Source organism: Bactrocera neohumeralis, chromosome 4, assembly GCF_024586455.1.
Source record: "Bactrocera neohumeralis isolate Rockhampton chromosome 4, APGP_CSIRO_Bneo_wtdbg2-racon-allhic-juicebox.fasta_v2, whole genome shotgun sequence".
In the NCBI taxonomy this organism is placed as follows: domain Eukaryota; kingdom Metazoa; phylum Arthropoda; class Insecta; order Diptera; family Tephritidae; genus Bactrocera; species Bactrocera neohumeralis.
In genome coordinates, this window is record NC_065921.1 from 26,889,422 (window position 1) to 26,901,800 (window position 12,379).

The window sequence follows — 12,379 nt, forward strand, 5'->3', positions numbered from 1 at the left end:
TGTACATATGTTATTTTCATGTACATACATATATAACGATCTATTATATTATGTATGCCTGGCTATTTATGAATGTTTTTAGTATATAAATTTGTGAAATCTTGTGCTGGCGATGACAAAATATTATGAATTAGGATTAAAAATATATTTAATAGAGTTGCCACTAAATATTATAGTTTTGTTCACATAACGGTTGTTTGTAAGTCTAAAACTAAAAGAGTCAGATTTATATCATTTTTTAAGAATAAAAACGCATAAAATTTGAAAATCTCATCGGTTCTTTATTTGAAACTATGAATTAATTTCATTAAAATATATTTAATAGAGTTTTTCAGCATTTTTATACTCTCGAATTTCTTCGGAAATGTTGTCTTTCAAAGCTGGAATAGTTGCTGGCTTATTTCTAGACTTTAGACTTGACGTACAAAAAATAGTCTAAAGGCGTTAAATCGCATGATCTTTTTTCCATTTCTTGAGATGAATTGTTCTCCGAAGTTTTCCTCAAAATGGCCATAGAATCGCGAGCTGTGTGGCATGTAGCGCCATTTTTTCAAAGACATGTCAACCAAGTTCAGTTCTTCCATTGTTGGCAACAAAAAGTGGAAGAACTGAACTTGTGGTTTCAACAAGATGGCGCTACATGCCACACAGCTCGCGATTCTATGGCCATTTTGAGGGAAAACTTCGGAGAACAATTCATCTCAAGAAATGGACCCGTAAGTTGGCCACCAAGATCACGCCTTTAGACTATTTTTGTGGGGCTACGTCAAGTCTAAAGTCTACAGAAATAAGCCAGCAACTATTCCAGTTTTCTTCCGTCCGGAAAAAGTTGCCCAAAATCTTTCCGAATGGACCAAAGACGCAGCCGCGGTCAACATTTAAATGAAATTATCTTCAAAAAGTAAATGTCATGAACCAATCTAACGTTTCAAATAAAGAACCGATGAGAAAATTTTATGCGTTTTTTTTTTTTAAAAAGTTATCAAGCTCTTAAAAAATCACCCGATATATACCAAAGTGATCAGGGCGACGACTAGAGTCGAAATCCGGATGTCTGTCTGTCCGTCCGTCCGTCTGTCCGTCCGTCCGTGCAAGTTGTAACTTGAGTAAAAATTGAGATATCATGATGAAACTTGGTACACGTATTTCTTGGCTCCATAAGAAGTTAAGTTCGAAGATGGGCAAAATCGGCCTACTGCCTCCCCACAAAATGGCGGAAACCGAAAATAATAATGATGAAATGATATTAAAGTGAAATTTGGCACAAAGGATCGCATTAGGGAGGGGCATATTTGGACGCAATTGTTTTGGAAAATTGGGCGTGGCCCCGCCCCCTACTAAGTTTTTTGTACATATCTTGGAAACTACTATAGCTATGTCAACCAAACTCTACAGAGTCGTTTCCTTCAGGCATTTCCATATACAGTTCAGAAATGGAAGAAATCGGATAATAACCACGCCCACCTCCCATACAAAGGTTATGTCGAAAATCACTAAAAGTGCGTTAACCGACTAACAAAAAACGTCAGAAACACTAAATTTTACGGAAGAAGTGGCAGAAGGAAGCTGCACCCAGGCTTTTTTTTAAAATTGAAAATGGGCGTGGCGCCGCCCACTTATGGACCAAGAACCATATCTCAGGAACTACTAGATCGATTTCAATGAAATTCGGTATATAATATTTTCTTAACACCCTGATGACATGTACGAAATATGGGTGAAATCGGTTGGCAACCACGCCTTCTTCCAATATAAAGCTATTTTGAATTCCATCTGATGCCTTCTTTGTATAATACGAGTATAAACATTAGGAACCAATGATGATAGCGGAATAAAACTTTACAAAAATACGGTATTTGAAAAATATGTAAATGACGTATAATGAAATCTCGATTATCACTTTATCATGCGAGAGTATAAAATGCCCTTAGCCCTTCCTTACTTGTTAAATTAAGCATTAAGTTCAACTGTATAGTAGCTGTAATACCCTTCTCAGGCAAATTTTGTATAGCTTAAAAATGTATAAAAGTATTTTTTGTCTTGATTTTGATCGATCATTTTATATGGCAGCCATGTATATGCTCTAGTTGTCCAATCTGAACAATATGTATGAATATTGTGGCAATGCTTTGGGCAACAATTCACGTAAAATTTCGTAAAGTTAAATTTTCAAATACAAAAGCTTTCCATAAAAGCACTTGAATCCGATCGTTCAGTTTATATGGCAGCTATATGCTATATTTAATCGATCTTAACAATTTCTTCGGACATTACATTATACTCTCAGGTTATAATCCATACCAAATTTCTTGAAGATATCTTTTCAAATAAAAAAGTTTTCCATACAAGCACTTGAATCCGATCGTTCAGTTTATATGGCAGCTATGTATGTATATGCTGTAGTTGTCCGACAGAGGTATTTTCGACAATTGAGCAGCTTTTTGGCGAGAGAATTACGTGTACGAAAACTAGAAACTGTAAGGCAAATATATTTAGTCGCATTCAGTACTGAATATTTTTATGGAGCTGCCACTTTTTTGAAAATAAATATCTGTTAAATTTACTTTCATCATCAATTCAACTATGAAATCCTCATTGAAGACTATAAACAACTTTTCAATATGCATCCATACAAATTTATTATGTGAGGCACCTTAAAGGGCGAGACTTATATCAGGAAGCTCAAGAAGCGGTGTGTGAGTTTGTATCAACCGGAACACGAACTTACTGTCCGAAGGATACCAACAAAATATCAGATGTAATAAACTTCTTTATAACTAAGAAGTTGTCTCGAAATTTCATCGAAATAGCAGGTGGGTTAGATCTAAGCTCTGATCACTCCCCATTATATTTAATACTAAGTGAAACAGTTATTAAAAGAGATCTTAGTTTGAAGTTATACAACAAAAATACGGACCTCGTTCAGACAAATACTTCAGACCCAATTAAAGTGTCCAAAAATCACAACAATTTAACAACTAGAGTTAGAAGTTGACAGATTTACGAAAGAAATTTAACAAAGTAGCTTTGGATAATGATCCGGAGATAAAGCGAAAAATTATGAGTTCAGATTACCCTAAAGAAATAAAAATGCTTCTCTTCAATACAGCAATCCATCTGACACATTTTCCAAGCCTTCGGGAAAGTTGCCGAAATTGTTTTGGTTCCTAAGCCAGGAAAGGACCTTCATATAGTCTCGTCATAAAAGTAGACCAATTTCACTACTTCCACAAATCTCAAAACATTTTGAAAAATTAATTTATCAAAGATTAAAATATATAATCTATGAAAAGCAGTTAATCCCAACGCATCAGTTCGGCTTCAGAATCAAGCATTCAACAATAGAATAAATTCATAGAATAACATTCGAAATAGAAAAATCCTTGTAGGAGGGGAACGTATGCTTAGCTGTATTCCCTGTCGTTGAGCAAGCGTTCGACAATCATGTCATCGTGAGTTTTTTCCGTGTAAAGCATGAAAATGATTTCTCCAAACTCCGAAAGAAACTGAAGCCGGAGTTCCTCAGAAAAGCATCTTAGGGCCACTTTTATATATTATACAACGATTTCAAAGTAAGGTCCTAAGAGGTATTGTAAATGCTCCTTGATACTGCAAAAGTGCTGATATTCATCGAGATCTACGGGCGAACATAGTCGCCGAAGAAATACGGAGTCAGGGAGGTGTCGACTACAAAAGGCTTAATGCGCATGTGAACGAGGAGGCGAGAAATCTTCACAGTTTTCTTACTGACATCCTACCATTAACATAACTAACCTCCCTTTTCAATGTTCTCAAATCGGAACGGTATTCTCTGAAAGAGTTTTTTACATTCTGACATGGAATCAACGTCCTACTGTGCTTGTAAAGAATCTTGAATAACTGATCATCTTCAACAGTTATCCCGAAATATTTGCAGTATTCGAAAAAACATCTGGTAAATTATTAAATTGATGTAGTCGAGTTTTACAACTTGATTCCCATAACGACGAAGCACTACAGGGACTAAGCGATTTCAGTACTGATACGCGTGTCTCTGGAACTACACTCGTTTCGTTCTTATATACATATCTCCTCGTTGAATAGCTTTTGGTATAGTTCCTCGCTTTTTCCGAACGCATATTTGTTTAAATACTGTAATTCTTCAAATATGGCGTCTAACTATCGGTTGCGGAAAGCCAATAACTCCATTTGGGTGTTTTCAGTGCCTTGGGTGTTGGGGCAGATAACCTGAGTTGTATTGGTAAAATTTATTGATGTTTTGCGTAAAAAATATTTATGGTTTGCTTACACCGATCACCAGCAGAACCGCTGCGCAAAACTTGTCGATAGACATCCCAGCCATTTGAGTCCAGATAGTTGAATCGTACTAACCTTTTCTAATGATGTGTACTTTCCGCTGATTTCGTATATTTGGTGTGTGTCTTTGCTAAATTATGAAGAATTTGTTGGACTTTTTCCAAGTTGTCACCATAGAATTGTTGCTGGTTATTAAAATACTTCATTAACACTTAGTGGATTGAGCAGTATCTTCTACAAGAAAGCACAGAAAGTGGTTTCTCGAAAGTTTTGGAGGTGTCTAAGCGAATTTTGAACCCATAACTCACCGAATCAAAGACACTAACTTAATGAGTCACTGCTTTCAAGCCAGCTAATGCAAATGAGTCAAATGACGTCAATTTTTTATCGGTTTCGCTAGAAGATCGGAGTCAGGACCCAAGTTTATCAGATTGTGATCTCCGAAATGTTAGTATTTTAACAACAGAGTTGCCAGCTTTTTGTAATTTAAAACAAAATATGAAAAGTGAGATGCAATAAAATCTGTAATACATTCCAAAATGCTCAATAATAAATCGAATACGAGTTTAAATTTGAAAAATTTAGCTGAAAAACAAGTTGGTCAAAGTTGCAAACCGTTGTCAATTAACTGTGTTTAAAATAAAAAATATTTACAATAGAGTTGCCAACTGTTTACAATTATTTTAGTTTATTTCCTAAATGTAGTAAAGCAAAACATGAAATCATAACGCTGATATTTTTAGAAAAACTAAAAAAAGTGTTGCCACCTTTTTAGTAATTCAATTTTAATATTTAACGCAATCGCTATAAATAAATTGCAAACTTTAATATTTTCTAATCGCTGAAAATAATTCAAGATGCCGACTTAGTTATATATACATAAATTTTGTAGTATTCGTTAGCGTTGCCAACTCTTGGCGATTTTAATTTCTGTGCAGCTAAATAAACTTCCAATATTATTAAACAGCTCGCACTTTAAACACTTTCCTGCAAAAAATAGTAACGCATAAAACTTCTAAAAGTCATCGCCTTCCGTGCCAAAGTTGAAGCCGCCTTAATTTTACTTGACCACCCTTTCAAATTTCGCGCCGTCGTGTTTCTTTGCTGCTCCGGTGTCAAACCCTTCAGATATTCTTTGATTTGCTGCAAAATCTCTTCAAAAAATGTTTCATATTTTTGCTCCACAACCTTTTGAATATCCTCCAATCCATACTTAAGTAACAAAGATTCATCTGGACCATATACATTATCACGACTCGCTGTGGGATCAAAACGATCCTCGACACGATTAATACAATTTCTCAGAATTGTTTCGTGAGTAACTGATTCTACAGATTTCTTGGACTTTTCACTTGCTATGTTCTTGTAAATCAGTATATCTTCGTTGTCCATCTTCTTGCATAATTCCCCACTTCGTCTCAAAACGTATATACTTAATTTAACAGCCTCATTATATATGGATTTTAACAGGTAATTGTGGGAGTCAAGCATCTCCAAGTCTGTTTCGGAAATTTCGGTGCCATCGCCGTTGATGCAAACGACCTGAAGTGCGTTGGGAAAATTAATTGATTATTTCTTTAGTAATTATAGTTATTTCTTTATTTCTTACGCCGACTACCAGCAGCAATGCTCCGAAATACTTGATAAACACTCCAGCCATTTTCGTCTTGAATTGTACTAATCGCTTCTAACGATCCACACTCTCTGTTGATTTTATTTCCAATGCCTTTTTAGTTTAATATTTCAACAAAGCCAATAGCAATTCAACATACCATTGAATATATATTATGTTAAGTTGGTATTAATAATTTAGGCAGGAGTTAGGCCGCGATTCTTGTAAGTGGTGCGCGTCTTTGCTCACTGACAAAGAATATGTGGAGAGGTCTACGAGTTTTCACTACAGCACACTTGGTAATTATTTTGAGATACTATGATAAGAACTAAACATTTTCAAAAATGTCCAACAATATTTGAAATTCTTTAAAATTGTTTACGTTTTTTTATGGCTTCCGCCTTGAATACTCAACCACCAATTCACAGAATCAAAGATGTTTGCTAAATGCCCTACATTTCTAGGAGACAGCTAATGTGAATAAGGTAAGTGAGAGCAAGGTCTTTATCAGTTTATTTTCAAAATCTGTGAAACGAACCTAGGTTATCAATTTAATCGCATATACTTATGTATAATCATATTTAATATTGAGTGTGTGTAAAGAGCTATTAGAAGGTAATAATCAGATAGGATTACCAGCTATTTTGAATTTCGCAGATACAACTTTAAATTGATTAAAAAATATTAATATGCTATTGTCCGAAGCGAAAAAATTTAACTTCTATTTAAAAAATTGCATTGATGATTACTTCTAAACTGGATAACAAGCCTTCTAGCTGCGTAATCTTATTTAAGGGGTTGCAAGGGTTTACGAGTTTCAAAAAATCTAACTTTCTATTGCCTTATTAAGTTTTACAACACCTCTAGAACATTGTTTTGAATTTTCAAGTTGATCCGAGTAATATTTTCGGAGATACAGCCTTGAGGACTTGTGCGCTTGAGGGCTAGCTAGGCTAAATGCGCCGTCTTTAAACGCGTTTTTCCCGAAATTGTGTTTTTGAAGTCGGTGGCAAGATTTCTCGAACACTACTCAACCGTCCTTCATAAAATTTTACACATTGAGAGTTACCCTGCCAACGCGGGCGCATGTTTTTTCTGAGAGGTTTACAAGTAGTCCCATAAAGTCACTGATAGCTTCCAAGCTCAGCTGGGCATCGTTTTCGACCTTTGTTCTAGTCGACCACTACCAATCCTGTGAGCCTCATTACTCTTCACCTCAACGCTTCGACTTTAAGGCAAATATATGAGGATTCCACCGAACGACCTACCCAGCCCCAGCATATTGATAAATTCTACTATACTGCTAGGTGCTAGGAAGACGATGTGATCTTTATTTGGATACATGGATCGAATGGCCTTTTAGGTTTCCTCTCGCAGAACCGGCAATTTGCAAAGACAGCTAGGCCCATGTTGTGTAAGTGCTTCTTTTTCTAACAATGGCCAGTGTAGAATGAGAAAAGTAGCCTGAGTCTATACCTTGAGAGGTTGATTACACATTCATTTGGAAAAAGACATGGCGCATGCCTTCAAACCGTTGCCAATACATCTCCCTACCTAATTCTTCTTCCTTGCGGATTATCAACTAATTCATTCCCGGCTATACTTTTGTGACCGGGAACAAACGACGTTGCTTATTTGTCAGTTGTTCCAAAGACCCTTAAGAACCTTAAGACGAGCTCAGTTAGTCACTAACCAAAAACACAAAATATTGCTAAGGTTTTGTAGCTCTGCTTTCACATTACAATGTTTAATTTTTGAATAACCTTAACTGAAAACATATACATTAAACACCCCTCTCAAAATAATAAAATCGCATACATTTCCTAAAAGCCATTTCTTTCATTGCCAAAGTCGGGGCATTCTTAATTTTGCCCGACCACCCCTTCAGATTTCGCGCCGTCTCTTTGTCTTGCTGCTCTGGCGTCAAACCCTTTACATAGTCATCCATACGCTGGACCATCTCTTCGAAGAAATGTTCATATTTTTGATCCATAACTTTTCGAAATTCCTCAAATCCATATTTGCGCAATGGAACTTCATCTGGGTGATCGCCACGATGACTTTCAGTGGGATCGAAACGATCCACGGTGCTACCAACACAATTATTCAGAGAAATTTCGCGAGTCTCTGGATCTACGCTTGTTTCGTTCTGCAATATGTCTTCGTCTAGTACCTTCTGACAAACTTCCTTACTCCATGCTAAAGCATATTCGGTTAAATTTTCCCAATCTTCAGTCATGGAGTCCAATAATTGATTGCGTGAAACCCATATTTCCATGTCTATTTCCGGTTTCTCAGTGCCATCGGCGTTGGTGCAGACAACCTGTGATATAATACGTTGATATTTTTCTTAATAAATATTTATATTTTGCTTACACCGATCACCAGCAAAAACGCTGCGCAAAACTTGTGGATAGACAGCCCAGCCATTTGATTTAGAAGGTAATGGACCGCACTAATAAATTCTAATGATGTGTACCCTCCGTTGATTTAAGTTCAAATACAATTTCGAAACCTCAATTTATGCAATTTATTGAAGAACAACAAAAACAACAATATTATGTAGCGTAAAATAAGTTTGGTCTTAACTAAGACAGGTGTTGGGCCAAGGTGCTTATTTGTGGTGTGTGTCTGTGCTCAAATATGCATAGTTTGAGTAGAGTTTTACAAATTTTCACGACCAAATGGCTGCAGCATATTACGAAAGGAAATGTGAGTATAAACTCCGTGTCCAACAAAGTCAAAAATTTAATTTAAGTCTTTAAGATTGAATCTTAAACCCACGATTCACCGAATTGCGCACGCATACTCAATGAGTCAACACTTGGAAATACTCACTAGTCATTTTCTGTAAATTGGAAACGTGACGTCAACGGGCTTATCAGTTTCGTTACAAGGAGCGGAGTCAGGAACCAAGGTTATCATATAAATATTGTTTATAATATCTCTACATATGTATATTGTATATATGTATGTATGTAGATATGAATGAAATATTTGTATTTCCAAAACACATTCAAAATGCAAAACGCAATTAAAACTTATTCTAGGAAGTAAATCTGGGAAAGCGAATTAGATCATAACCCTAAAATACCTATACTTAGAAAAATTCGAAAATAGCTGCCATCTTGTTGGTTAATACGTTTTCAACATTTTATATAATCTCACTAAATTAAATTAAAATTTAAACTACTATATTTTCGATATCTCAATTTTTCTAAAATTTTGAATAACCTTTTTAAAATTGAAATATACAAAAATAAAGGGTATTTCAATCAGAGCTACAAAAGTTTGGAATATTAATGAAATTCTTTACATATTCTTGTAAAAGTACATTCGATGACATTATGTATGGAACTCGATTTCTTTTGCATCGCCACCACTAGCTCGCTTGCAGAAGTCTAGACACTGAACCCAATTTTCGACGGTCTCGAAGCATAAATCGGCCGATACTGTTGCATCATCAATGGCCGCCATTTCGTGAGATAACGCGTTCACCAAACTTGGTTTTCAATAAATCGATTCTGACAATCGCGGTGTGGCTTGTGGTGCCGTCCTTTTGAAACCACATATTGTCCAAGTCCATATCATCCGATTCGGGCCAAAATATTCGGTTATGATTGACCGCTAGCGATTCCCATTCACAGTAACATGCCAGTCCGGATCACCACGGAAGAAGTATGGCCCAAAGACGCCGCCGGCGTCAAGCGGCTTCAATTCTTGCGTCAATTTGATCTTGTAATGATGATGCCCAACGCTTGAGAAGGACGTGTGGGACACTGATTTGGATCTTCCTCAATTGATGCGCTAGCGGCAGCAATATTCTCGACACTATGGGCACTTCTTTGTCTCACTGGCACGGGAGCATTTCGAACCGTGCCTGTGGATTCAAATTTTGACACATGACGACCTCAAATTGGAAATAGCGCTCTTAAAGTTGAGGCCCCTGACTGCGAATTTCGGTAATAAATTTTAATAATTTTGACTCGTTTTTGGATCATATATCTTTCCATGTTAAAATGACAAGCCAAGAGAAATGTCAAAAGAGCGGGAAAGAATATGGCTTCGGTCTACTTTTGTAGCGTTCATATTGAGAAACCCGTTATATGGTATGGAATTGTTTAGAAATGTTTACAGACTTAAAATATGAGCCACCTTATTTAAAAAGGGATCAATGATTTCAGATTATAGATACTCAAAAGCGAATATACCTCTGATAGGCTTGTGTTTATGGTGGGTAAGAGCACATTTTGCAGAGTCCTATCCAGCCGCTTACTATTGAATAAACTTAGAATCGAATTGTTGCAACTAATATGACGCAACTCCGACAGTAGTTTGGCCGCGATTGTCACGCTCTTTTTTGTTTAAGTCAACAGCCGACGATTTCTGGTGTCAGCAAGAACCCCAAAAGTATGAGAATATTTGTCGAGGCTCCAAATTTATACGGTAAAAATTACAAATTCTGAAATTTGTTGCAGCTTGGCTTTGAACTAATCGAACATCGAGTGTAGGACATGTACCGAGTGTACCGGAGACAGCCAGTAACCGGCAGAGCTACGTTTGTTGATTATAAGAGTGACGCACACAACATTATCTGTTTTTTACAAGATCGCCGAAGTCACATAGCCATCTCTCTGTTTATGTAACAGGGTTAGAGTTATTTAGGGTTAAGTGTCCCAGCGATACTTGACTGGTACGGACGTCAAATTATTGCGTCTTTTTTACTTTATCAATGCGATTAGTCATCTTCTAGACTGACATGAAATGGGCAAAGGATGGTACTGCAGTTATCTGGAAATCCATCTTCTCGACCGGCATTTAGCCTGTGCAAAGGTCTTTGGTCTTATCTGGAAATACACTGATACGATCGAAAGTGTTGTATTATCTATTAATGGAAGGGGAATTGAAAATGATAGGAGTTCAAATATTGAGGTATACTGGGAAGCCTTAAGAACGAGAAGGTTGCTTGAAAGAATATTTATTAGAAAGAAATCACATTTTTTTATAGATCAAAGACAATCTCACCATTTCTCTGAAAGCCAAAGACCCATAACGGTCAACTCGCCTAACTTGTGTCTAATTACTAAAATATACTAAAAGCAGTTTGCAAAAATACTTGCATTTTCAAACACTTTATTTTCCAATATAATTAACTTAGAGCATTGAACAGCTCGCACACTAAACACCTTCTTCAAATAAATAGAATCGCATGAAACTTAGAAACTCTATCTTTTAGCCCGCCAAAGTTGAGGCATCTCTAATTGACCACCCTTACAGATTTCAGGCCGTCGGTTTGCTTTGCTGCTCCGGTGCCAAACCCTTCGGATATTTACCAATGCGCCGCAAAATCCCTTCAAAGAATTCCTTATTTTTTCGATCCATATCTTTTCGAATATCATCCAAGCCATACTTAAGCAATAGGAGTTCTTCTCGATCGTCGTAATCGAAAGGTGACAGGAGGCGGCCAACACATTTTCTCTGCAATGTTTCGCGTGTATCTGCTGCTTCAGATTCATCAGGTGCTTCACTTGTTTTGTTCTTGTTTATAAGTGTATTTAGATCTTCGTCATTTATCTTCTTGCATAATTCCTCAATCCGTTTAAAAATATATGCTTTTAATGTAAGGGCCTCGTTGCGTATGAAGTTTAACAATCCATCTCGGGAAGCAAATATTTCCGCGTCTGTTTCGGCGTTTTCCGTGCCATCGGCTTTGATGCAGATGACCTGAAGTGTGTTGGGAAAATTAATTTATTTTTTTCCTTAGTAATTATTATAATTATAGTTATTTCAATATTTCTTACGCCGACTACCAGCAGCAATGCAGCTAAGTACTTGATAGAAACTGCAGTCATTTTCGTCTTCGACTTTACTAATTGCTTCCAACGATCCACACTCACTACTGATTTTATTCCAAGCACATTTTCGAATGCCTTTTACGCTATTTTGCAACAGTGTCAATAGCAATTCAGTATGCAGTTATGTCAGTTTGGTCTTAGTAGCTCTGTCAGTAGTTAGGCCGCAGTTCTTGTAAATGGTGTGCGTCTGTGCTAACTGACGAAGTATATGTGGAGAGGTCTACTACAGCACATCTGTTAGTTATGTTAAAAAAATGTCAGCGACGTTATAAACTTCTTAAAGTTGTTTAAGCTTTTTATGGTTTTCATATTGAATTTTGAACCCACAATTCACCAAATTGAAAACGTTAGCTAAATATCAGATATACCCTAGAGACCGGTGGTGTGAATAAGGTAGGTTATAGCATGATCTTTATCAATTTTTCTCCAAATCTGCGAACGGGCCTAGGTTATCAATTTAATGGTATATACTTATGTATATTCATATATAATGATGAGCGTGGGAAAAGAACTATTATAAAATAATATTTTACCATTATATGTAACATCAGATAGGGGTAGGGTTACCAAATATGATAAACTTCGTACTAACCATTATAAACACAACTAAGCTTAT

General features: G+C 36.4%; 2 protein-coding genes across 4 annotated transcripts; both read right to left on the bottom strand.

The window, feature by feature from the left end:
- Positions 1-4,952: 4,952 nt before the first annotated feature.
- Positions 4,953-8,664, bottom strand: LOC126756012 (uncharacterized). 3 transcript variants are annotated; one of them, XR_007666536.1, is made up of 4 exons: positions 8,285-8,616; positions 6,069-8,231; positions 5,906-6,000; positions 4,953-5,838 (listed from the first exon to the last, which is right to left on the bottom strand). XR_007666536.1 is itself a non-coding variant. In XM_050468802.1 (3 exons), exons 2-3 carry the CDS (start codon positions 5,954-5,956, stop codon positions 5,272-5,274), a joined length of 618 nt encoding a protein of 205 aa, XP_050324759.1. In that variant the 5' UTR covers positions 5,957-8,231; positions 8,285-8,664; the 3' UTR covers positions 4,953-5,271. The 3 variants fall into 3 exon arrangements, 2 of the variants coding, with proteins under 2 accessions (XP_050324759.1, XP_050324760.1); XM_050468802.1 differs by having other exon boundaries at positions 5,906-8,231; positions 8,285-8,664; XM_050468803.1 differs by lacking the exons at positions 4,953-5,838; positions 5,906-6,000 and having other exon boundaries at positions 7,621-8,231; positions 8,285-8,418.
- A 2,357-nt stretch (positions 8,665-11,021) lies between these two features.
- LOC126756013 (uncharacterized) lies at positions 11,022-11,850 on the bottom strand. The gene is made up of 2 exons (XM_050468804.1): positions 11,710-11,850; positions 11,022-11,632 (listed from the first exon to the last, which is right to left on the bottom strand). Exons 1-2 carry the CDS (start codon positions 11,758-11,760, stop codon positions 11,189-11,191), a joined length of 495 nt encoding a protein of 164 aa, XP_050324761.1. The 5' UTR covers positions 11,761-11,850; the 3' UTR covers positions 11,022-11,188.
- Between the last annotated feature and the right edge of the window lie 529 nt (positions 11,851-12,379).